At 33.5% G+C, this 25,612-nt stretch overlaps 2 protein-coding genes across 4 annotated transcripts; both read right to left on the reverse strand.

Annotated features, from left to right (window-relative positions):
• Nucleotides 1-477: 477 nt before the first annotated feature.
• LOC148596536 (large ribosomal subunit protein bL9m-like) lies at nucleotides 478-18,645 on the reverse strand. Of its 3 annotated transcripts, XM_088563160.1 has the most exons (9): nucleotides 18,490-18,594; nucleotides 17,410-17,480; nucleotides 14,898-15,010; nucleotides 8,445-8,604; nucleotides 7,256-7,380; nucleotides 4,958-5,008; nucleotides 3,865-3,966; nucleotides 3,203-3,286; nucleotides 478-780 (listed from the first exon to the last, which is right to left on the reverse strand). In XM_088563160.1, exons 3-9 carry the CDS (start codon nucleotides 14,991-14,993, stop codon nucleotides 655-657), a joined length of 744 nt encoding a protein of 247 aa, XP_088419286.1. In that variant the 5' UTR covers nucleotides 14,994-15,010; nucleotides 17,410-17,480; nucleotides 18,490-18,594; the 3' UTR covers nucleotides 478-654. The 3 variants fall into 3 exon arrangements, with proteins under 3 accessions (XP_088419286.1, XP_088419284.1, XP_088419285.1); XM_088563158.1 differs by lacking the exons at nucleotides 17,410-17,480; nucleotides 18,490-18,594 and adding an exon at nucleotides 18,624-18,645; XM_088563159.1 differs by lacking the exon at nucleotides 17,410-17,480 and having other exon boundaries at nucleotides 18,490-18,626.
• A 2,380-nt stretch (nucleotides 18,646-21,025) lies between these two features.
• On the reverse strand, nucleotides 21,026-25,340 carry LOC148596537 (huntingtin-interacting protein K-like). The gene is made up of 3 exons (XM_088563901.1): nucleotides 25,097-25,340; nucleotides 24,707-24,814; nucleotides 21,026-21,746 (listed from the first exon to the last, which is right to left on the reverse strand). Exons 1-3 carry the CDS (start codon nucleotides 25,247-25,249, stop codon nucleotides 21,651-21,653), a joined length of 357 nt encoding a protein of 118 aa, XP_088420027.1. The 5' UTR covers nucleotides 25,250-25,340; the 3' UTR covers nucleotides 21,026-21,650.
• Between the last annotated feature and the right edge of the window lie 272 nt (nucleotides 25,341-25,612).

Below are 25,612 nucleotides of genomic sequence, written 5' to 3' on the forward strand. Positions count from 1 at the left end.
TGTAATTCTCACAACTAGCTATGTAATTTTCACAACTAGGTATGTAGTTCTCACGACTAGGTATTTAATTCTCACAAGGTATGTAGTTCCCACAACTAGGCATGTAATTCTCACAAGGTATGCAGTTCTCACAACTAGGTGTGTAATTCTCACAACTAGGTATGTAATTCTCACAAGGTATGTAGTTCTCATAACTAGGTATGTAGTTCTAACAACTAGGTATGTAATTTTCATAGGGTAAGTAGTACTCACAAGTAGGTAGTTCTCACAACTAGGTAAGTAATTCTCACAACTACGCATGTAGATTTCACAACTAGGTATTTAATTCTCATGAAAATAAATACCAAATGACAGGTTACTTTGATGCCATGGGTGTAAAATATGAAGATTTTTAAGAAAAAGGTATATGAAAACTTTTGGTGTTTCTAATTAGAGTGGATGATAAGTGGTGCACTTAGTGCTTCAGCATAGAGTAAATATTTTGCAGAATTTATTTTGGCATTTTTAGACAGAGTGGGAAAGTTTGCCAAAATTAGCATCCTGCTAAATTACCCACAGTCCTAAATAAACAAAATATTAGAGATGTTATTATAATCAGGCTAATGTATCATCATACTCCAGAGGTTCATTGTCCCAGACTTGTATTTATTATAATCAGGCTAATGTATCATCATACTCCAGAGGTTCATTGTCCCAGACTTGTATTTCTGGTGCTGTTTGTTGGTCCTGGTCCATTAAGTAAACTGTAGCACGGAAATACACTGTCTTTGCTCTGTTTATCTGAAAACAGAAATAAGAATATCATTACATTTATAGAATGAAACAACCTAAAGTTTGTGTAATACAGAGGTTGCACACGTTTATTCTCTAGGTATACCACCACCTGCACAGGATGTTTGTATTGGAGAGTACTCAAAATGATTTACAACATATGCCTCATTGATATAATGCCACACACCAAATTAAAAATCAATCCATAGATTGGGAGTCAAGATAATTGCAACAAAATTCAAATGGACAGAATGATAGACAGACTACATGCAGGGATTAAAATTAGCAGTCGCCCAGTAGCCCACTAGATTTAGAGCTGGGCTACCAAACTTTCTGGAAAAAATTAGTTGAAGATGTAGAAAATATTAAATAAAAATATGGTCTGGGCTCAATTGATTCCACTAAGTAGGTAATGTCCACAACATAAAGTGACAACAAAGGGCTATGATCTACCTGCAAATCTTTATAAATTTTCAGAGAACAAACAGTTGGCATTCCAATGGGAACAAATTGTGCTACTCTACTTGCTGACCTATTCTTATGAGGCTGACTTAATACCTGATCTGATCCGAAAGAAAGAATATTGTTTTGCTAGATCCTTTAATCTCAGTTTCCGCTATATAGATGACGTATTATCTTTAAACAATCCTAACTTCGGGGATTCGATATATCGCATCTACCCCAAAAGAACTTGAGATCAAGGATACTACAGACACTTTGAAGTCAGCCTCATTTCTTGACCTACACTTAGAAATCGATGGTAAAAGAAAACTATTGACCACACTTTACAACAAAAATGATGACTCTTCATTCGGTTTGTCAACTTTCCTTTCATCTGTGGCAACATCCCTTCAGCACCTGCGTATGGAGTGTTCGTATCACAACTTATATGTTATGCCAGAGCTTGCTGAAATGATTTTTTGTATCAGGGTTATGTTGCTACAAGATTGAAGACTTCACTACATAAGTTTTATGGTTGTAATCATGAACTTGCAGATCGTTACGGTGTATCCATCTGCACCATGAAAACTGGTTATTTCAACATGTCATAGTTTTCCTTTCCTCTTCTGTCTACCCTGGACTTGACCTTTTATGAGCAACTCGACAGGAGGTGTTTCTAGAAAAGCAGAGGATGCTTACCCTACAGGTGCACTTGGTCCATGCTCCCATTTTTGGAGGAGTCCGAGTTGCTCATTTGCTTTTGTTACTTTGTATGTATGATTTTACTAACTTTATGTTCCTTGTTGTGTATGTCTGTTTTCCATGTCTGGTCTTTGTCCCTGGATTACATTCTTTTGATTACCGCTATAACCTTGGTTCCCTTGATTACTTTTAGAAGCATTAAAATGTTTATTTATTTTACCATTTCTATCACTGGCATTGTATGTTTGTACAATCATACAATGGTTAAAATTGTAAAATAAAAGAAACATGTTGTACAGATGAACACAACCAAATAAGAACTTCAAGTTCAAGGGGCAATAACTCTTAAAAAATATCTTTTAGGCCCTTGTTTTACACTTGTTATATGTGGTAGCAACCTGAGTGTAAGAAAATTCAGAAGAACAGTAAGCACTTACAATTTTCAGACAGCAATGGCATTTCTATGTTCCTGTAGTGCATTGTGTCAGAGGACAAAATGTTTATACACATGTAATTTTAACTAGAAATACTGTGAACAAGCTCACAAAGAGAATACTCCCTGCTTCAAATGCAACTGAATGAATAAACTGTGATTTCAAATTTCTCCAATTGCAGCTCCCCAACAGTAACTATATTCCTTCATACACATCTTTATATGCTGCCAAACCTTCCTAAACAGTTTCATCAAATTCCCTGGAGCAGTTCTGTAAAACCCTTATATTAATATCTCCCTTTGGAGTCTTAAGACAGTGACTATATTCCTCCGTGCACATCTACATATGATGCCCAACCTTCCTAAAAAGCTTCATCAGAATCCCTTGAGCAGTTTAGAAGGAGTTACACTTACGAAGTTTCACATTATATTGAATTATCTCCCTTTGAAGTTTGTTGACAGTAATTATATTCCTTTTTTGCACATCTAAATATAATGCCTACCTAAAAAGTTCCATCAAAGTCCCTTGAGCGGTTTAGAAGGAGTTGCGTTTACAAGAATTGTGGACAGATGGACGACATTCAGGATGATTCCTATACCCCCCCCCACTAATCTTTGTTTGCACGGGGCATAATTAGAAATGTAAAATTCATAATGAAGAATATAGATTTATAAATATATACTAAGACTAAGGTACCAAAGCTATGTTTTGTATTTTACATAGCTATGCTTTTGTTACAAAATTAATAAGCAATTATGACTAGATGACGGTAAACTTAAGGGAGTGAAGTTTGTTTTCTTTTTAGTCACAGAGTAATATCCAGTATATAGATTGAACTATGAGAGGTAACTTACAGTTATTCCTACATTTATTTCCCCTGGTTCAGTTATGGCTTCCTCTGGAATTTCTATACAATCTTCATCATTACATTCTACATTCTGTAAACAAAATAAGAAAGAGATTTACAGGCAACTTACCTTATTGCCTTAATGGTAAGTGATTGACTAATATGTTGCAAGATGATTGCATAGTCCTTCTGAAGCGTATTAAAATGGTCGTTTTATCAACTTGGTTTCACTAACTCATGTATCAACTATTCTATCATCAACTAAGCCAAATTCCACAAAACTAAACATACAAACAAAATTTATCACATTCCTACAAGCAACAGACACTAACAAAAAATATCACATTCCTGGGAACAACCATGACACACTAAACTTACCACATTCCTATGGACAACCGATACAACAAAACTTACCACATTCCAAGAACAACCAATACAAACAAATCTTACCATATTCCAGAGAACAACCAATACAATCGAAACTAATCACATTCCAGGAACAACCAATACAATCGAAATTTACCACATTCCAAGAACAACCGATACAAACAAAACTTACCATATTCTTGAGAACAACCGATACAAACAGAACTTACCACATTTCCCAGAACAACCAATAGGAAGAAAACTTTCCATATTCCTGAGAACAACCAATGCAAACAAACTTACCACATTCCTAAGAGCTACTCGTACATGTGTTTTATTCAGTTCCCACTCTTGTTCAGCATTCATTGGTATGGGGAGATTTAATCCTACTATCTGTTTAAGTATCTGAAATAGATCATACTTTATCCTTCTTTGTACCATAACTCACAAAATTTGGCACCATGGAAATTAATCCCCTTAAAAGAAAGCTTTCCAATTCATTTAAAAATGGAAGATCTTTCTATGCTTTTCTTTTAAAAACTTTATATTTTTCTGTAATATATTCAATTTTTCAATACTTAAGTTATACAGAAGGAGTCTTTCCTTGTAAGGCTAGAAAAACTGTCAACAATGATATATACCCCCACTCTCCAATCTGAAAACCTGCATCTTTTGACCTCCTAATTAATTTGAATCAAAATCTAAAATAGAAGGGACACCATGGGAATATGTGATAAAGACCCTGTGAAAGCTAGATTAAATTCCATCTAGTGGTGTAAGAGGATTAACAGATAAGAGATAGCTACCCCCTCTGGGGAACAGAACATAGGAGAAGGACACCAACCACAATACATCCCCCACTTTGAATCCATTTCTCAAAGTTTCTTTATTGCTTTACTTCCAGGATCTTGAAATGCTGCATTACAATGCAAAATTAAATTTACTTTTTACTGTAAATAAATAGATCATGTAGTAATATTTTTTTTTCATTTTTATCAGTGTTTCTACACAGAAAGATGTTTCAATACTGCACTCAATGCTCTGTAATTTAAATTACTGAACTCCATTTTATCATTTTTTAACTATGAGCTGCCATTTATATGGTATACATTTGTAGTTTTATCAAAATAAATGGCTGTGGTAAAACATTGGAGGTTCTATGATTTAAATTTTGACTCTAATAGGACTAGTTTTTTTAATATTTGTTGCACAAAATGAGGAATGTTTTGGAGCACATCAGAAAAGTTGGATAAATCTTTTACACTGGAAAAAAACTGTCATGTGTCTATGACATTGGTCATATGTTCAACACTTTTTTACAACGGTTGTGGTCTATAGAGCTTTGAAGCAAGTCATATCAGAATTTATAGTATCTTTGTCTGTGGTCCGAACTAACCTTTCTTGTAAATGGTGTAAAATTCTTGTATTTCTCTAGAATTCCCTCTCTCTGTAATATTAAAATACATGTAGAACAAAAAAAATGTTCATTCAAGATACTGATTAAACAGCAATAACAACGACAAACTAACAGTAAATTGAAATGATTAATTGACTATAGTGTTAGTTTCCTTTGGCAGATATTTCATGCATTCCATGTTCAACTGAACATACCTCAGTTAGTATTCGATCTATTATGCTGAGTGAGATATATTATTTTTTTGTCCAGAAACAGATATACCATGACTGATCACTGACACTGAAACTAGTGTTAGTAAATCTATTAAAGGACTAGTTTAACCCCACCACAGACATGTTTATGCCCACAGTCCATTTTATTACTTTTCATGGCTTACTTAAATGTGTGTTTACACTTGAAGACCTTTTGGTGATCTCTGAAAGTTTCACTATTTTGTTTTTACGTTATAAAAAATAATTCAACTAAACTTTAACTTGAACTTTTTTTATTGTAAACATTGTCTATCAAGCCCACTGCAAGGTCAAAATATTGATTCAGTCATTGTATATCATGCCCACTGCAAGGGCAAAATATTGATTCAGTCATTGTCTATCATGCCTACTTCAGGGGCAGAATATTGAATCAGTCATTGTCTATCAGGCCCACTACACGGCAAAATATTGAATCTGTCATTGTCTATCAGGCCCACTGCAAGGGCAAAATATTGAATCTGTCATTGTCTATCAGGCCCACTGCATGGGCAAAATATTGATTCAGTCATTGTATATCATGACCACTTCAGAGGCAAAACAATTGAATCAGTCATTGTCTATCAGGCCCACTGCAAGGTCAAAATATTGATTCAGTCATTGTCTATCAGGCCCATCGCAGGGTAGAGATAATGAATCAGTCATTGTCTATCAGGCCCATTGCAGGGTCAAGATATTGAATCAGTCATTGTCTATCAGGCCTACCACAAAGTTGAGATATTGAATCAGTCATTGTCTATCAGGCCCATCACAGGGTCGAGATATTGAATCAGTTATTGTCTTTCAGGCCCATTGCAAGGTCGAGATATTGAATCAGTCATTGTCTATCAGGCCCATCACTGGGTCGAGATGTTGAATCAGTCATTGTCTATCAGGCCCATCGCAGGGTCGAGATATTGAATCAGTCATTGTCTATCAGGCCCACTGCAATGTCAAAATACTGATTCAGTCATTGTCTATCAGGCCTACCGCAGAAAAGATATTGATTCAGTCATTGTATATAAGCCCTACCGCAGATAACATTGAATCAGTCATTGTCTATCAGGCCCATCGCAGGGTAGAGATAATGAATCAGTCATTGTCTATCAGGCCTACCACAAAGTTGAGATATTGAATCAGTCATTGTCTATCAGGCCCATCACAGGGTCGAGATATTGAATCAGTTATTGTCTTTCAGGCCCATTGCAGGGTCGAGATATTGAATCAGTCATTGTCTATCAGGCCCATCACAGGGTCGAGATGTTGAATCAGTCATTGTCTATCAGGCCCATCGCAGGGTCGAGATATTGAATCAGTCATTGTCTATCAGGCCCACTGCAGGGGCAAAATATTGAATCTGTCATTGTCTATCAGGCCTACCACAGATAAGATATTGATTCAGTCATTGTCTATCAGACCCACTGCAGGGGCAAAATATTGAATCTGTCATTGTCTATCAGGCCCATCGCAGGGTCAAGATATTGAATCAGTCATTGTCTTGCATGACTTGATTGTTATTTGTTGTCCTGTGTTATTTTATCAATTTCAGGAAGTTGTCGCTTGACCAAATGAACAAACCTGCTTGGAACTAGTGCGTGTACAATTTCCGAAGCTGCATCTTTATTGTGCTAGCTCACAGAAGCAACTGCATCGCCCCACTTGGATACATTTATTCTGAATCTGATCTAACCAGTCATCATTTTATCCCTTAGATACAGTGTGCTTGGCAGATAAGCCTTGACTATAACCAAAAATTAAGTCTATCGTGTGACTTGGTCAGGGATCTTGAGCCCAGTTATATACCCATTATACTTTCTGAATTGTATGAGGACCATTTATATGAAATACATTTTGTATTTGTGTAAGCAATAAAAGACACTTGGAGAATCATTATAAGTCACCAAAGATTACTTGAACCTCTGATAACTTTCATAATCATGACTGGTTTCATATTTAGCTAAGTTTGACTGTACATGTATTTAGAATAATAGCTTAAAAACAATGTCATGTGTGTAAGTATTTGGGAACACTATTGCTATAAAGTTCAAACCTGCAACCTTTCTGTAACTTGAGTAATGTTATCTTGTGATGGGTACATGGCTAGACCAGATGGCAGTAGTTCATTTCTAAACAAACTTCTCTTCACATTAACAACCTGACCTGGAAATCCTACACCTGCAACATATGTATTATACAGGACTACCTTGGGAAAGATATAAACAATATCTTTGAGGGACCTAGGGTAATGGAAACAACTCTAACAAAGTATGGAAACATTTGTATTCAACAATTTACATCAATTTCATGTAAGCATCAAAGTAATTTGGACTGATTTTATTCTGTTTCAAATTAGAGCTTGATAGGCTTTGGTGAAATTGAATATGATACAAACATATCACTGACTTCAGAAGTTTGAATAAGTCAAAAAAGTGTGTTTATGTGTGTCTATAAGGATATGCTCCACCTTTGATAGAACTGAAGCACTCAATTGATTGCTTTTAAACAAAAAATAATTTCTTTATCAAAAATAAAACATTTTCATCTGCATGAAAAATATGAGACATGGTCTTAGTCTTACTACAGACACTGTGAAGTCAGCCTTATATCTTGACCTACACTTACAGATGGATGAAAAATAAAAACTACTGATCAAACTATATGACAAATGTGATGACATTTCTCTCCAACCCGTACTATCAACTTTTCTTTCATCTGTGGCAACATCCCTTCAGCACCTGCCTATGGAGTTTTCATATCACAACTCATATGTTATGTCAGAGCTTGCTGTAATTACACTGACTTTTGTATCCCACTAGACTTCTTCCAATTAGAACAGGGTTATGTTGCTACAAGATAGTGCGCCTCAGGTCCATGCTTCCAGTTTTTAGTGGAGTTTGAGTTGCTCATTTACTTTTGTTGCTTTGTATGTATTATTTTGGTTATTATGTGTTCTTTGCTGTGTGTTTCAGTTTCCTATGTCTGGTTTTTGTCCCTGGATTACATTCTTTTGATTTCCATTGGGGTCTTGGTTCCTTTGATTACTCTTAAAGTCCTGAATTACAACATATATTTTTTCTAAAGAGATATAAAGGACCATTAAAATGAAATTCTACAAATATAAGTGTTGTACTCCAGAAACTAAAGACCAGTAATTTTGTAACATTGTGGTGATCCCTGCATGTACAATCATTCATTTTCATTCTTGCCTATTCAATTTTTTTCCCTTTTTAAGAACATACCATCAACTACACCGGTTAATATACATTTGATATCTGGTCGAGGTTTGGTGTTCTCATTGATGATCATCTTGTAAACATTATAACCCTCGGCCTCCAAGTCTGGATCCATCCCTCTCTCTCTGGTAGGTACATAGTATTCATGTTCAAAAACACAGGTTTTCTGAAAAAGCATTTACATTTGAAATACACAAATAATGAATTACTGACATAAGAGTTGCATAAAATTATGGTAGCTCAGTGCATGCAACATCATGTTTTATGGAACACTTAAAAGAGATATCAGTCAAGGCCCACTGTCGATATCTCTTTTAGATGTTCCAAAAAACATGACATTGCATGCACCAAACTGACATAATTGTTTCTTTACATTTCTCTGTAGACATTTTAAGAATTTTCCACTCAGTGAATTTCTCTTTATCACGATTTAAAAAAAAATCAACATTTTAGAAGGCATTCAATTTGGCCAGTTCAAGTTAACCCATTTATGTTTTTTTTTTTTTATGTCCTTTTTTAAAGTGAGCAAATTTAGGCGAATACCTATTAAATATTTGTTTACCAAATTTTTGTTACATTAAGCTCATTTATTGTGAATGTAACCAACAACCATGCAATATCACCTGTTATCAAAATGTCAATATCACAAAATATGGGTGAGTCACAAATACACTACTTTAAAAGTATTAATTTTCTTGGTGTACAAATTTTCGTTATTTTCGCAGTGGATAGAAAAGCTGGAAAAAGAGTACCTGCGAAATTGATTTTCCACACTATATAATGCTTATAATGTTTTGATAACACCGATAAGTTCACATGACAGAATCCGCAAAAATTAGCAATTGTGAAATTTAATACGTTTACAGTATTTAAATGGAAATGTGATAATGAAACAAATGGAATGACAACTGAACAGACAAGGTGATTCAAATAGACCACCTACTTGTTGAGTGGTGTATAAGAAAGACCTTACACCTGAAAAGTTGCAACAAATGTTTTCATAATGGATATTTGAATTTAAAATATATAAAAAGCAATTTAAAATATTTTTCTCTTAAAATCATGCATTTGCCATAACACATTGTTTCAAGTAATATGATCACAACATGTAAATCAAATGATAAGTAGAGATGCTATTAGCTCATATAGGGAATATTTCAATATAAATGGAGTTAAATGTTGAATCATTTCCTTTTGGAGTTCTCCAACAAAAACTTGCATGTGCAGTATATATTTATTCACACACATCTTTTAAATTTACCCAACCTTCCTATAAAATGTCATCAAAATCCATTTAGCAGTTTAAAAGTTGTGCTACATTTGTAACGAGAAATGTTGAAAGACCAATCAAGGGAGGAAGATGGGCAGGAGGACACACAGATCATAAAATAATTCAATTTTATTCAATTTTTTTTTTTTTTATTTTTCCTTATCATTTTAGCAACTTTACATTTAAGGTCCAGAAAATTTGGTTTTCAGGGATTTTATATGCAAGCCAAAATAAAGTGATTTAATTTACAAGAGACTACTCTAACAACTACAAATATATAGTTACATTCTGTTCTAACAATCGTAGTTACAAAAGGTCACAATTACCCTATATGTTGTGAGTTACAGAGTGTTCTAACACTTACCCTTATGTGCTGTAAAATTGTGTAAGTTACAAGAAGTCAGAGTGTTCTAACACTTACCCTTAAATGTAAATTTTGTACATGTGTATAAGCTGTAAGTTACAATAGGTTACAGAGTGTTTTAACACTTACCAGTGATCAAATTTAAGGGGAAATACTTGCTACATGCAAGCTGAAATTCGATTTTGCTATAAGAAATTATTTCCACAGGAAATTGGGGAAAAAGATGGCTGCCGATCTAGTAGCCAGCTCATTATCCACTCTCCAGTAAATGGCAATTTTGACAGGGTTATACTGATGTCTAAATGATGAAATTTACATCAATATTTGCAGAAAACTTTGGACTATATATTCATTGACTTCGAGAACATTTTGTGCATATTTGGACTTTCTACAAGTGCATTACTTGAAATACAGAAAATTACTTGTGAATAGTGCTCATTGGTCTTGCAGTAAACAATGCCTAGGAATAAATCTACAGATAAATTGAGTGACAAATCTGAGGGTGTTCACCATGTGCAAACACTGCTAGCAACCAAGAAACCTGGACAATCTGAACAACAAAGCAGCAATTATAACTCTTCTAAAGAAAGTTCACTCAGGAGTCAGAAACCAGCTCAGAAAATGTTGAAGTGACAATAATTCTAAATGATTTAGAGGAAATCACTTCAGAGGACAGTGACAAAACATGACCTGGAAAAATCCATGAACTCTCTAGTCAAACAAGGAGATTTGAAAGACATAGTAACTTCTATAAGCACAATATCAGAGTGGTAAACTATCCAGACAAAAGGACGAAAATTTGGCTGTGAACTTTATCAAATTGGTTAAGGATGACTTGAATGTAGAAGTTGCTCAAGATGAGATAGTGGTGATCCATCAAATACTAGGTAAACCTGATCAACCTCATCCAATCATAGTGAAAGTGAGAAACACTGAGGTGAAATCCAAAATAATGTGTGAAAAAAACAACTTACAACAAGAAGTTAAATTCCATGATGATATTACTAAAAGAAACTTGGGACTTCTATTCAGACTTAAGGAAGTGAGAGATTCCACAGTGTTTGGTTTTTTAATGACAGTTGTATGCAAAAACTTCAAAGGATGCAAAGAAAATCAGATTTGACATTTTTGACAACATTGATGAGAAGTTTAAAGCTGCAGGTAAAGGTAACTGAACAGAAATTATTGTATGAACGTAGAAAATGTATTTCTTTATTCAAGGGACATAAATGAAATTTATAAAGTTTTGTTTTGAAGATGTTAATATTTTTTACGAATTCCTTTTCTTTTTTGTATTTTGCTTAAGGGGTGTTTGAACTGCAATTGAAATCTTTAATATATTTTTTTTTCTTTTTTGTTATCCGTTCTTTTATTCTGCTTATTTTGTAAGCTTCTCCTCATTTTAAGGATTTTGAAAATTTTCTTCCCCTTATTTTCAAAAATCTCTTAATTTTCAAATATTTACTTTTCCCATTTGCCAGTAACTGAAATGGTTTATGATATGCCATTTATAGACCACTAATCAAAGGAATTTAAGGTGTCATCTTTATTTAGAATGTATGTGTGTGTGTTTGTTTTCTGTGATTATTATTCATTTTTGTTTATGCTCATTATTTGTTATCTATCTATAGTTGTGTGTATACTTATAAATGGTAACTAATGTATGTGTACTTTCTATGAATGTAAGGGGGTTAAGTTCTTGAGTGAAAAAGAGAACTGATGTTTTTGCTTGGTTAAAGGAGAAAAAAAGCATCTATTATATGTCTCCAAGAGACACACAGTTCAAAAAAGGTAGAGACAATGTGGGAAGATGAATGGGGTGGAAAATGCTATTTCAGTCACCATAATAACAGAAGTGCTGGAGTTTGCATTTTGTTTCAAAGAGGGCTTGATTATAATGTACATGATTCTATTATTGATCCTAATGGATGATATATTATTTTAGATTTGAGTTAATATAAACAACGATTTACTTCAGTGACTTTATATGGGTTCAACAACAATGAACCAAACTTTTATCAAGAAATATATCAGAAAAACATGAATTTTCAAAATACTAGTGTTCTGTTTGTGTGGTGACTGGAATGTGGTTCAAAACTATGCTATTGATAATTACAATATGTGTTACAATAGAAATCTCAACTCTCAGAAAAAAGATTGAAGAGATAATAGGTAACTTAGAACTTGTAGATCCTTGGAGAACTTGTAATCCTGAAACTAGAATATACACTTGGCGACAACCTACTCCACTAAGACAGAGTTGTCTTGATTATTTTTTTTGGTTTCTGAAGATATCTTTTCTCTAATGAAATCTACAACTATAATCCCTGGACAGATCACTCTGCAGTTTTATTCACATTTTCTGCTAGTCTTGCAAAGCCAGGAAAAGGGTACTGGAAGTTATATCTCCAGTTACTTCGAGACTTTGAGTATGTTAGTAACGTTAAAAAATGTATTAATGTGTTCATGAATACTATTTATCTGGACATAAATAAAAAGATTTCAGAATTAATTGATGAAAAGGGTGATCATATATCAGACCAATCTCTTATTTTAAAGGAACAAGGTTTTCTGATCAAATACTGTGCCCAAATTTTGACTTAAAATGGTCACATTCAAATTTTAGAGTACTTGGACTGGACGTTTCCTTGGATTTAGCCACTATGGTAGACATCAACTTTTCAAAGAAAATCAGGAATGTTACCGAAATATTGGAAAATTGGGAGCATTGGAAGTTGACTCTAATGGGTAAAATTACTGTTATAAAAACATTGGCAATCTCAAAACTTCACCTCTTCACATCACGGCCAAACTTACCACAAGAAAAACTTGATGAGCTGAATTTGATGTTTTACAAAATTATTTGGAATGGAAAAGTCGACAAAATTCATCAAAACACGCTGATTGGGGATTTTGATCAAGGTGGGCTTAATATGATTCACTTACAATCTTTTTTTTTATATTTGAAAATTTTCAATATTCAAAGATTTTTCAACAATATTGGAGGCCATTGGCAAACTATTTTATTGAAAAATTTACTTGATTATGGAGGTGAACGAGTCATTAAACTCCAAATTGAAAAAACGAAAGATATCAGTATTAAGTTAACTAATCCTTTCTGGAGAGATGTGTTATATGGTTTAGCATTAGCAAAACCTGTGATTAAGACTTGTGTAAATGATATTTTATCATCAGACATCTTAAGTTTTGTACCATGTGAAGACTTTCCTTATTATATCAGATGGAAAAATTGTGGAACCCAGTATTTGTATGATTTGTACTTTTGTTCATTTGATAGAATAAGAGATAAAACTGTAAGTAATAATTTTATTAAATACTATAGTGTGGTATCTAGAATTCCTCAATTTATAAAAGATTTTATTAGATCTGGTATGGAAAATGTTAACTTAGGAAATTTCCTAGCAGAAGATTCTTTTCTGAAATCCTTATTAGCTGTAAGAAAACCTAAATTAGTGTACAACAAGTTAAAAGATGAAGTGTTTTATGCACCTACAGAGAAATTTGAAAAATAGGAGGAAGTACTCGGATGTGATATTCAAGACTGGTCGAAATATTTTTATCTTCTGAAAAAGATATGCAATCAGACATATTTCAAAACCTTTCAATACAAAATACTTCATCGAATTCTCCCCACTAATAGGTTTTTATATTTAGTACGATTAAAAGATACCAAGTTATGTACCTTCTGTTGTTCAGAAGAACCATTGAACATTTATTTTTGGATTGTAGAATTATTCAATGTTTTTGGAAAATTGTAGAGCAGCACATCAATAAACTTCTCTCACATTTTCAATTACAAAACCAATGTAATTCTGGGTTATCTCTCTGAGACCCCTTTTCTTAATTATATCACTATCATTGTCAAAAACTACATTTATAAATGTAAACAACAGGAGAAACTTCCCAACTTCATTGAATTGAAGTCAAAACTCAAATATTTACATGATTTAGAGGAATTTATTGCATTGAAGAATAATCAGTTGCTACTTTTTGAAAGGAGATGGACCCCTTTTAGACTAATGTTTCCATAAAATTTTATTACATTGTATTTATGTGTTGTTGTAAAAGTAATTTGCATACGCAAGAAAATAAAAAGCTTAATTATCAAATCCACAGAGTATGTGAGAGACTTGTGTGAAAGTGTGGATGAAAGCAGTTTGATTTTTGATTTTTTTTTCTTTCTTTTCTCATTTTTTTCTATGATATATTGAAATATTTCTTAAGTATTGTAAAAAAAAATGTATTCAATAGTCAGTATTTATTATAATTTGTAAACATTTAGAACACCTCTATACACCTTGGTCAGGTGGTGATGGTTAGAATGGTTAAAATCCTGACTATGAAAAAAAAATATATATATATAAAAAAAAGTTGAAATTCGATTTTGCTTGCAGAAATTATTTCCACTTGCTAAAATTTGCTAGTGGAATTCTATATGTCATATAAACAAGATGTAGGTAAAGTCCAGAAATAACCCAAAAAACTTTAAGCAAGTGGAAAAAAATTCTAACACTTACCCTTATGTGGTTTAAGTTACAGTAGGCCAGAGTGTTCTAACACCTACCCTTATGTGCTGTAAAATACAATCAGTCAATGGTTTTGTAACACTTACTCTTATGTGCTGTATGTTACAATCAGTCACAGGTTTTGTAACACTTACCCTTATGTGCTGTAAGTTGCAATCAGTCACAGGTTTTGTAACAGTTACCCTTATGTGCTGTAAGTTGCAATCAGTCAAAGGTTTTGTAACACTTACCCTTATGTGCTGTAAGTTGCAATCAGTCACAGGTTTTGTAACACTTACCCTTATGTGCTGTATGTTACAGTAAGTCACTGGTTTTGTGATTTGTTGGACAAATGATCTACAGGAATCACAACCTACTCTCACCATTGACTGCATGCCTGAATTTGGTTCACCTGGAAAGAACAATTAAAATAAAGTCAAAGAATAAAATGTGTCTGTTAAAGGTGCCCTAACACATTTTGTCAGTCATGGCAAAATTTGTCAGACCGAAGGCGATGTCTGGCGTTTTTTCCTTCGGTCCAGCAAAATTTCCGATTTTTTAATTGAACATACAAGGAAAAAAGTCTAAAATTGTCAATCAGTCCAGGGCATCAAAAATCAATTTCACCATGACTATTTTGTTGGGATTGTTTTATGAAATGCCACTAACCTATCAGTTTTTAGTTTAAGAGTATCAAAAACACTTAGTTCAGACTGTGAGAAAACATGGCATTCGGCCCACTTTACAGTATTGTGTTCTGCCTCCTACTTTCATGATAAATAATTAAAGAAGGCATTACATGAAAAAAAATTATATTTTCTGAAAATTTATTATCAGTAGGTCATAATTCTTCAAAAAAGGAGTAAATAATGTAAGAGATTATTGAATGGTTGCCAAGGAAACAGGGATACCCACATTTTCTCCTTTTGCACCCTGGTCCAAAATTTCATTAATTTTGGTTTAAAGCCTTCAACCAGCAATAAAACCATAATAAATTATGAAAGGTAAAGGGTTTAGGAAGATATTCAGCATCTTACACATTACTATTTCTAATATATTAGTGGGAAAAAATGTTTAAGATAATGGATATGTGACTTATGGAAAATGGGACAAAAAGGTTTTGTTTTTGAAAGTAAATGACATCTAATAAACAGTAAAAAGAATTGAATCAGTATAAAGTTGCATGTGTTGCCAATATTTACTTTAAACTATTTAATTTGTGTAGGATTCTTGAAAGAAAACATGTTTTGAATTCAGGCTGTTGCAAATGTGACGGAGACAAAAATGAGTATCGCTAGCGACATTGGGACATGTCACATTAGAAACAACATTTTAAAAGTTAAAATGCATGTACACAGTGGAGCTTTATAAATGCTTTGAGTAATTAAATTGTACAATCTGGTTTAGAATTTCTAAATATACAGAATGTCATTGACAGGTGTACTTTGTATCAAATGAATACACAAGAAACCAATTTGTAATAGTAACATTAGCAACATCTTCAGTAATACATTAAGAAAATTTGCTATCTAGATGGGTCGCACTAAATAGGGCCAAAATTGCTACGGGAGGTGAAAAATAAGATTCATGATATCTTTATTGAAAAAGTTTCAAGATGTAACTGAATGATTCTTCTAGATCTGTTCATATCTTTAGAGTTGTGAACTGAGATGTTGATATGATATAAATGCAATAAGAACTGTTCTTTGTACCAGACTGACACACCAGATATTATGGATGAAAGGATTAATTATCGTTTAACGTCCAGTGTCAACCTAGTATGTGCACATCAGGGCGAGAACAAGTTGATGTAATATGGTCTCTGCTTTGTACTAGACTGACACAATCTGCAGGATTTTCCACAAAAACAAATTATACAGACTCTGTTGCCTCTGTAAGCTGACCTTTGCTTTTACTCCTAAATGCTGCTGACTTGGATGAGAAGCAGCAAAGACCAATTTTAATGTCTTGTTTTATCTGGCTGGGTAAACCTGCAACCTTAGGCACTCAAAACTGAAAGGGGTGTGGATTATTTATGAAGCACAAGCCAAAATGCCCATGTAATGTCTGGCAAGAAACATCAAACAACAGAAGAATGAACAATTTCAAATCAATTAGCAGTGAAGATGGAAATACCATAGTGATCAATGCCTCAATGACTTTCACCATGGATTGTGGTAAAGAAAGTCTCTTGTAGTATTCAGAACACCTTTTAAAATTGCTTTGCCCATTTAATTCATGATGCATTTGCATTTGAAAGTCTAAAATACTGCCTAGAAGCTTAAAAATGTTTTAATGTTTGAAAAATTTATCGTCGCTGTTAGTTGTGGAGGGCTTCATCTGAAAGAAAATAAATTAAAAATATTACTGGTATATGAATATAATTAAAAAAATGAACGATTATTATAAGTTTTAAAATGTATTGAAGTACTGCCTTCAAATTCACTTCAATCAAGACACATTTTTTTGGCTGAATGCTTTCAGTATATATGGTAATTAAAGATATGTTGTCATCATTAATTGTAGCTAGAACAGTTCAAGTTTTCATCTACTGTCCCAAAGTAACGATAGCTACATAAAAATCTGTCCATCTTCTACCGTTCGCATCAAATTAATAGAAGAAATGTATTTTGATGAAGATTTAACTGTACGTAAAATATGGTCAAATCTTGTTAGATGAAAAACCTCAACAAAAGTTTCTTAATGTGACATTTAAATGACATTACTTCATTCAACGTTTTGTTGCGAATGTCTTTAAGGTGGACAGAATACAATAAAGGACCTCGTGTAACGATATAACAGACAACTTACCTTCTATGCTTTCCCATTATGTGACGGAACTGGCTCTGCATCCATTTCTGCAAAGGGCAATATCGCAACTCCTACACAGGAGAGTTACAGATGTAAATATATATTGCACACGTAACATTGATTTGGAAGTAAAGCAATAATGTTCGCAAAGACTAAAACAGCCAATTATATTCATCCTGAAAGTTCTTTGATCCCCTTTCGTCATCAAAATTTAATGTGACTGCTATTTATATCAATTATTTATAAAACCCAAGTTAAAAATAACAACGTGTCAGAACCAACAAGAAAACTGTGATCGTAACATACCACAATGGATGGAAAAGATGTGACATTCGAATAACATTAGAAATTACCCTTTTTAGCCTTTACCAATAAAAATATGCCTTAAAATTATAATTAAAACACAAAAGAAGACTTTTTATCAAAATATAAGTCCATGTTATTAGGCTCTACTTATAAATAATACTTTAAAATTCCACTCCACATAAGCTAGATGCCAGTCAAGTAAGTCAGAATGTCTATTCAATGTCCAATATTTTGAGACTGAAAATCCTCTAATTCTAACAAACAACATAAACACAGGGTAATTTTTATTTTTATTTACTCAGAAAGACACCTTTTATTAAATAACATAATGCATTACTTCATTTCACATTCTGTTTCAGTTTCAGCAATTCCTTTTTTGATGGATACAAAAAACAATACTTCCGTTTTATTGTAAAATTAGCCGTTCTTCATAGAACCAAGAAGCAAAAAAACAAAATTGCCGGCTCCCACAGATGAAAGTTTCCTAAATTAAATTTTGCACAACTGGCAGACACAATGAACTGGTAAACAACATGAAACCCGTTTTATTTAAAGGAGACCTACTCAATACTTCACTTGCACTTACATTTTTAAGTAAGGCAAATGCCTTTCTCATATTATTACCAATTGACCACTTAGGAAAACCTTGAAGGTAGATAGATAGCACTTAAGTTTAAGAAAACGATCAACAAGTATTACATGACAGGCCCCATGGAATCTATGAAGATAGTGGAAATGGGAAAAGGTAAACCTTGTGGCACATGCATGAGATACCTTTATACTGTAACGGGAAAAGACAATGTTGGGTCCAAATGTGTTTTTGCACACCTGGTTTGCACCATTAAAAAGCCTTTCGTATTTTCTCTGAAGTTTCCTTCACGGTAAACAAAACAATTCCGAGTACTTACGATTGTTCATATAACCTTTAACCAAAAAAATATCCCACAGACAGCGCATCAAAAACTACTAAATATAACTTAAAACCAACGAAATTTCCAATAAAAACGCACCACAAAGACCACTGTAACATTAAAACCAAACGGAAAACTTTTCTAGCCAAATAAAACATTTAAACAAACTATTTTTTTCTTTAAAAAGAAGTGAATTAAAAAAAAATCATAATCACATAATCATAACATGTAAGTGAATCAATTTAATTCAATGGTACACTAACACTTCTGATTCAGTAAAACACTGTGTATTTTTCAATGCTTAATAGAATGTCAGCAAATTTTGACTGGAAATAATTTTATTCTACCCGTTTGTGTTGACACACACCAGAAACAATTTACAGCAGACAAACATTGGATATAAAACGTTTTGCTGTCTGCAAAACGTTTTATATCCAATGTTCATTATCAGAGGTAGACGTAGAAAATAATAGCAGTGATAAGACCTACACTGCTACCACTCTCTCCAAAGAAGAGATTGTGGAAAACCATAAATCTGTGCAATCCTCTTTTGGTCTCTCTACCAAGGACAATGATTGTGATTTACCGTCTATGTACTGGATTCCTAAACTTCACAAGAATCCATACAAACAACGTTTCAAAGCTGGATCTGCAAAATGTACCACCAAACCTCTTTCAAAACTTTTAACTTCTATACTCACAACTGCCAAAGAGGGTCTACAGTCCTACCACAACACTTGTTACTCCCGTAGTGGTATTAATTCAATGTGAATCCTGAAAAATTCGAAAGATCTTTTGGAGACAACCAGTTCAAGACTATTATCTGAATATAATAGCATTAAAACCTATGATTTTGCAACAATGTATACTTCTATTCACCATACTCAGTTAAAATCCCGACTTAAAAACATTATACATCGCTGTTTTTCCAAAAAAGATGGTACACCTAGATACAAATATATAGTTCTTGGTAGAGATTCCTCATACTTTGTAAGAAATAATTCCAAATCATCTTCCAAATATACAGAGGAAGATGTTTACAAAATGCTGGAATTTTTAATTGACAACATATTTGTCCAGTGTGGTGGACGTGTTTTTCAACAAACGGTCGGCATTCCAATGGGAACAAATTGTGCTCCTTTACTTGCTGACCTATTCCTTCACTCTTATGAGGCTGACTTTATACCTGATCTGATCAGAAAGAAAGAATATCGTTTGGCTAGATCCTTCAATCTCAGTTTCCGCTATATAGATGACGTATTATCTTTAAACAATCCTAATTTCGGGGATTTGATACATCGCATCTACCCAAAAGAACTTGCGATAAAGGATACTACAGACACTGTGAAGTCAGCCTCATATCTTGACCTACACTTAGAAATCGATGGTTAAGGAAAACTATTGACCGAACTTTACGACAAACGTGATGACTTTTCATTCAAAATTGTCAACTTTCCTTTCATCTGTGGCAACATCCCTTCAGCTCCTGCGTATGGAGTGTTCATATCACAACTCATACGTTATGCCAGAGCTTGCCGAAACTACGCAGACTTTTTGTATCACACTACAACTCTAACAAATAGGCTACTGGAACAGGGTTATGTTGCTACAAGATTGAAGTCATCACTACAGAAGTTTTATGGTCGTTACAATGAACTCATGGGTCGTTATGGTGTATCCATCAGCACCATGAAAACTGATTTATTCAACGGGTCATAGTTTTCCTTCCCTCGTTTGTCTACCCCAGACTTGACTTTTTATGAGCAACTAGGCGGGTGTTTCTAGAAAGCAGAGGACGCTTACCCTACCAGTGCACCTGGTCCGTGCTCCCAGTTTTTAGTGAAGTCTGGGTTGCTCATTTACTTTTGTTACTTTGTATGTATGATTTTAGTTGCTTTGTGTTCTTTGTTGTGTGTGTCTGTTTTCCATGTCTGGTCTTTGTCCCTGGTTTACATTCTTTTGATTACCGCTTTAACTTTGGTTCCCTTGATTACTCTTACCATAATGGAAGCGGCAGTTTTAGCATGTTATAAAACCTGCATGGTTTAACCCACTTATATCAGAAATACCTGTATACCTAATCAGGACCCCCGGTTGTCAAAAGAATAGGCCTGCAGCAGCGCTAAGACTGTCGTAAAAGGCGACTAAAAAGTGCTCAGAAACCTAGCCTAGTTTCATATATTCTGAGCTAACTGCAAGCATTCTTGTATTGGATATCTTATTTTTTTCTATATGGTGTATGTTGAGGTATTTCATGGAGAGAAATGGATGTATCATTGAGTCAATTTTATGGTGTGTTTGTTGTTTCATTTACGACCTTACATAAAGGGGCTTTTAAAACTAATTTTGATAGGTTTTAGTACTTGAAGGCCAATACTAATAATTAAAAAATACTAAGCTTTTCATATATTTCTGTTTATTCACAGCTTCTCATTACCTGAAGTTAGACATTACACAATGACATACGTTGAACAGTACATTAACATAAAACATCTGTGAAAAATTGAGATTTACTGCAAAACAAGCAAGTTTTTTTCTTCAATCTTCATTTGGCTTCCAGAAACCGCCAATATCATAAAAAAAAGTTGTATAACAACAGTGTAAACTTAACTTTACAGCAGAGCCTTACTTTTTCAGGCTTGTTGCATTGCAAAGTAAAACTTAAACAGTAAAGATTGGTTTTAAACAAAACTATATTCAACCTGAAATCCAGGCATGTACCTTCTTTCCTTAAACACATCATACCACATACACGTAAAAGATTAGAATTAGTTAACTACAATAAATGTTTAGATACTAATACAAAAATTGATAAAGGAACATTGAACTTAAGACTGCAATTTCAATACATGTATTATGAATGCAGAGATGTCTTGCCAATGAAATCTTGCATCAAAGCTGGTTTATCTACAGTGAAAATTAGTAGATTGTGCACCATAATTCACTTAACACATCATTATAATATCTTCTCAATTCAAAATCCATTGTATAAAATATACGAAAAAAAAATCATTGATCCACACATCAATTAGTCAATTCTATTAATGCCTCTACAACATCGCCTTTATGTTCACGTAATTTTCTTTCCGCTAAGACTCGACTAATTTCCATCTCATTAACCTGAAGAAAAATATATCAAATTTCAGTACTGTACACAATGTATTTGATGCATTACCAAATATTCTACAAAGTGTTGAAGTCTACTTACAGTTTTAATTCTATAGATCTCAGTATTCATCTAATGTAATTAATAATTTGAATGAGCACTGACTTTTTTTAATTGTCTATGTCTTGAAAGTATAGGTATGTAAGTTACCGAATAAAGTCTTCAACAAGTGGCTCCCGAGAGCCTGAATCACTAACCTCCGACTTGACCAATAGGAACCAAACTTAAGATGAATTTCCTTGGATACGTCCATAGAACTGATGTGGGGATTTTTTATTGGTCAAAAACATGGCCATCATTACTAACAATAGAAGAAAGGGATCAGACAGTAGTTTTTCACATGTCTCCAAGACTGTTAGGTTTAGAAAAATTATTTCTATAACTGAAATGACCCTTATTATAAGGCCTTCAAAAGTATTCAGGGATCAAAGTTGTCAGGCGACTCCTTGTAAGAATTATTGCCCTTGAAAGATGAATTTTTAGTTTTTCTGCCAATATCTTGAAAACTATAATAGATAGAAAGAAACTTTCTATCACTGAAATGATCCTTATGATAGTCATACCCAAGTCTTCTTGAATCAAAATTGCTGGACAACTCCTTGTTAAATTTATTGCCCTTTTAAACAGGTGAGTGGTTCAGGCTCCTTTGAGCCTATTGTTCCCCTTTCAAGGGCAATAACTCTTACAAGGAGTCATCTGACAACTTTGATCCCTCAATACTTTTGTAGTCCTAATAATAAGGATCATTTCAGGTATTGAAAGAATTTGGCTAAACTAATGGTTTTGGAGATATATGTGTAAAACTGTCTGACCCCTATGTCCTATTTTTAGAAACAACGGCCACGTTATTCAACGGATCAAAACTCCCCACATCAGTTCTATGCAGGATACATCAATGAACATCCATACCAAGTTTGTTTTCAATTGATTAAATAATGTCAGAGAAGATTTTTGAAAGAAATAAAATAAAAAGTAGCAAAAAAATGTCAAAAAAGGGCCATAACTCCAACATGACTTAACGGACTAAAACAAATATTTGTCCACAGATAGATCTCATCTGCTGAGCACTTTTACCCAGCCAGAATTTAGCTAAACCTAACGGTTTTTGAGATACAATAGAGTTCGTTTATAACGAATCTAACAGGGACTGTCTTAGTTATTTCGTTATATGCATTTTTCGTTATATCAGAAAAATTTTTTTTTCAAAATTAGGATGATATCCCCTTATGTTTGTTTTTAAAGTGGTATTATCACTTAAAACGTAGAAATATTGATGCATTCTTTCTAGCAGTAAATTAAATAATTGTTTTGTAATGTGTATTTATTATAAACGATGAATAAAAAAGAAAACAATTGTTTTTGTTGCTGTTGTAGCTGTTGTTAAAAACTCGCATACTTGTACTAAGCTGTCCTTCTTCTGGGGCGCCTGTGCGAGACCCCTGAACAAAGATAAGCATCAAGTGGTTAAAGTCAATAAAGATGAAAAAAAAAGCATCACATGGTTTAAGTTTTATTCATCAAACCTTTTCGATTCTGCAGTAATTTACTCAGCATATTCGACCGGTTGAAGCATGAAAAACTCGTTTTGAAGATACTATTAATTAACGTAATCATTTATTTGTAAATGATAAGTTTTTCAATGGCTTGGGGGTCATTATTTGATTGATATTTTAATGAGTAATAAAACAAAAATACAGGAAAGATTAGCCTATCTTCTAACTGTGTGTTCATCAACCGTGAAATTGTTGATTAATCAATTACCGTCAGCAGCAGACAACTGGGTTCGATGTTTACATAACAATTAAATTGAGCCTTCGTTTTATCCAGGCAAACTTCAGCAATAAATCTGTCACTGGGCCATATGAAATGCTTTGTTATATCCCTGATTTCGCTTTAATGAATTTGTTATATCTATGATAAAATACATTAGTTTTAAAACACTGGAACTGGGAAATATGTTCTAATTTGTTATAAACCTGAATTTGTTATAAGCCTGTACGTTATAAGCAAACACTACTGTAAATGCAAAAAACTATTGTCTGACCCCTATGTTCTATTTTTAGTAACAGCAGCCATGTTTTTCAACAAATCAAAAATCCCCACATCAGTTCTATGCAGGATATCCCAAGAAATATTAAATACCAAGTTTGGTTTTAACTGGTCAAATACTGTCAGAGGAGAAGATTTTTGAAAGAAATAACATGAAAAATAGCAAATATCGTTGAAAAAGGGCAATAACTCCAACATGGCTTAACGGAATAAAACCAAAATTTGACCACAAATAGATCTCATCATGATGAACACTTTTATCTCTTCCAAAATTTACCTAAACCTAAAGGTTTTGGAGATATATGCAAAAAACCACTGTCTGGCCCCTATGTTCTATTTTTAGTAACAGCGGCCATGCTTTTCCAAGAATCAAATATCCCCACACCAGTTCTATGCAGGATACCCCAAGGAACATTCACATTAAGTTTGGTTCTAATTGGTCAAGTAGTATCAGAGGAGAAGAGTTTTGTATAATTGTTAACAATGATAACGGACAACGGACGCCAGGTGATGGCAATAGCTCACATGGCCTGTGGCCAGGTGAGATAAAAATGTTTCAGTATAATATACATGTATGTAATCAAAGCAAATTTTGATACATCATCAAAGGCACAAGTAAGTACCAGTACATAGTTTCTTATTTTAATTGAACTTCATATTTCTGCACAGTGGTAAAACATGATTGTTTTGTTCTTAAGTAACCATGTACACGGTGTGGAATGTCATCATCTGTCGTCTGAATATAGCTGAAATATTGCTGCTCGGACGTTAAACCCCAAAAAACCCAAAAGTAATCATCTAGAAACCAAAAGTGCAACTGACAGACTGACAATGCAAAGTATAAAACTTTACCTACAAAACTTACAATTAAATCTACATCTTCTTTGTTAATTTTGACCTTAGACAATTCCTTTTCTCTTGCCATGTTCTCTGCTCTTTCTTTTGTCTTCCTTTCAGTAAGTTTATTCATGGCCTGTAATAGATTTACATTATTATTTGACCTATACGATTCCATGAATTTGACAATTTACATCTAAGTTCAACATTTCTAAAAATGAATAGGATGCTAAGCCTACCTGCAATGCCAAACGTCATAACTTAATTTAATGTTTATTTAATTTTCCTTTGAATTATATTGCTTACTATACGTTTTGTGTCTGCCAATTTATATACCAGTAACTTAAAAGACTAATTTACTTGTAAATTTCAAATGTAAATCTTCATTTTTAGTAAAACATCTGTGTCTTATCCTTACATCACCGATACTCTGTGCAGATATTTCTGTTTCCTCGACATAGTCAGTCACTTTCTCTAAATCGGCAGCTCCTGAATCGTGCTTCTTTGACTTGTTTCCTTTGCTATCGTCGTTCTGTTCTGGGTCTTCAACTTGTTCCTCCTCTGTTGTCATTTTCTTTGACAAAAAGACAGAAAACTGAAATCAACTCCACAAAATGTTCACCGGCTTTTCGGTTCTTAGCACGTGCACAAAGTTCGATAAATCAAATTACAATGTGTACAATTCGACCCACTTTCATTTCGTATCTTTCACGATCTTCGAAAAAAAACATGAGAAATAAAGGCACGAAACGATCACACATGCATATTTATAGTGCACACAAAAAAATAAAAATGATAAAGCATAGAACACACGGTTTTCATTTCCTCGATTTAATCAATTGTTTCCATAGACGATCAATCGTGATCTATTTTCATGATCGACAAGACAACACACCACATGTTGATCGATATGTTTTATTTTAATTAGATTTGT

The sequence above is a fragment of the Perna viridis genome, chromosome 15, assembly GCF_037379345.1.
Source record: "Perna viridis isolate PV_CMFRI_1.1 ecotype Kerala chromosome 15, ASM3737934v1, whole genome shotgun sequence".
Classification (NCBI taxonomy): Eukaryota; Metazoa; Mollusca; class Bivalvia; order Mytilida; family Mytilidae; genus Perna; species Perna viridis.

Bases quoted from the DNA above. Each gene is read 5' to 3' on its own strand.
- LOC148596537 (XM_088563901.1), bottom strand. From the start codon at position 25,249: ATGACAACAGAGGAGGAACAAGTTGAAGACCCAGAACAGAACGACGAT. The intron at 24,815-25,096 runs GTAAGGATAAGA...AATCTATTACAG, and splicing joins CTGCACAGAGTATCGGTGAT to GCCATGAATAAACTTACTGA. The intron at 21,747-24,706 runs GTAAGTTTTGTA...ATTTTTCTTCAG, and splicing joins AAGAAGATGTAGATTTAATT to GTTAATGAGATGGAAATTAG.
- LOC148596536 (XM_088563158.1), bottom strand. The intron at 7,381-8,444 runs GTATGTTCTTAA...CATATGTTGCAG, and splicing joins ATTAACCGGTGTAGTTGATG to GTGTAGGATTTCCAGGTCAG. The intron at 3,287-3,864 runs GTAAGTTTGTTT...TTTTGTTTACAG, and splicing joins GAGTAGCTCTTAGGAATGTG to AATGTAGAATGTAATGATGA.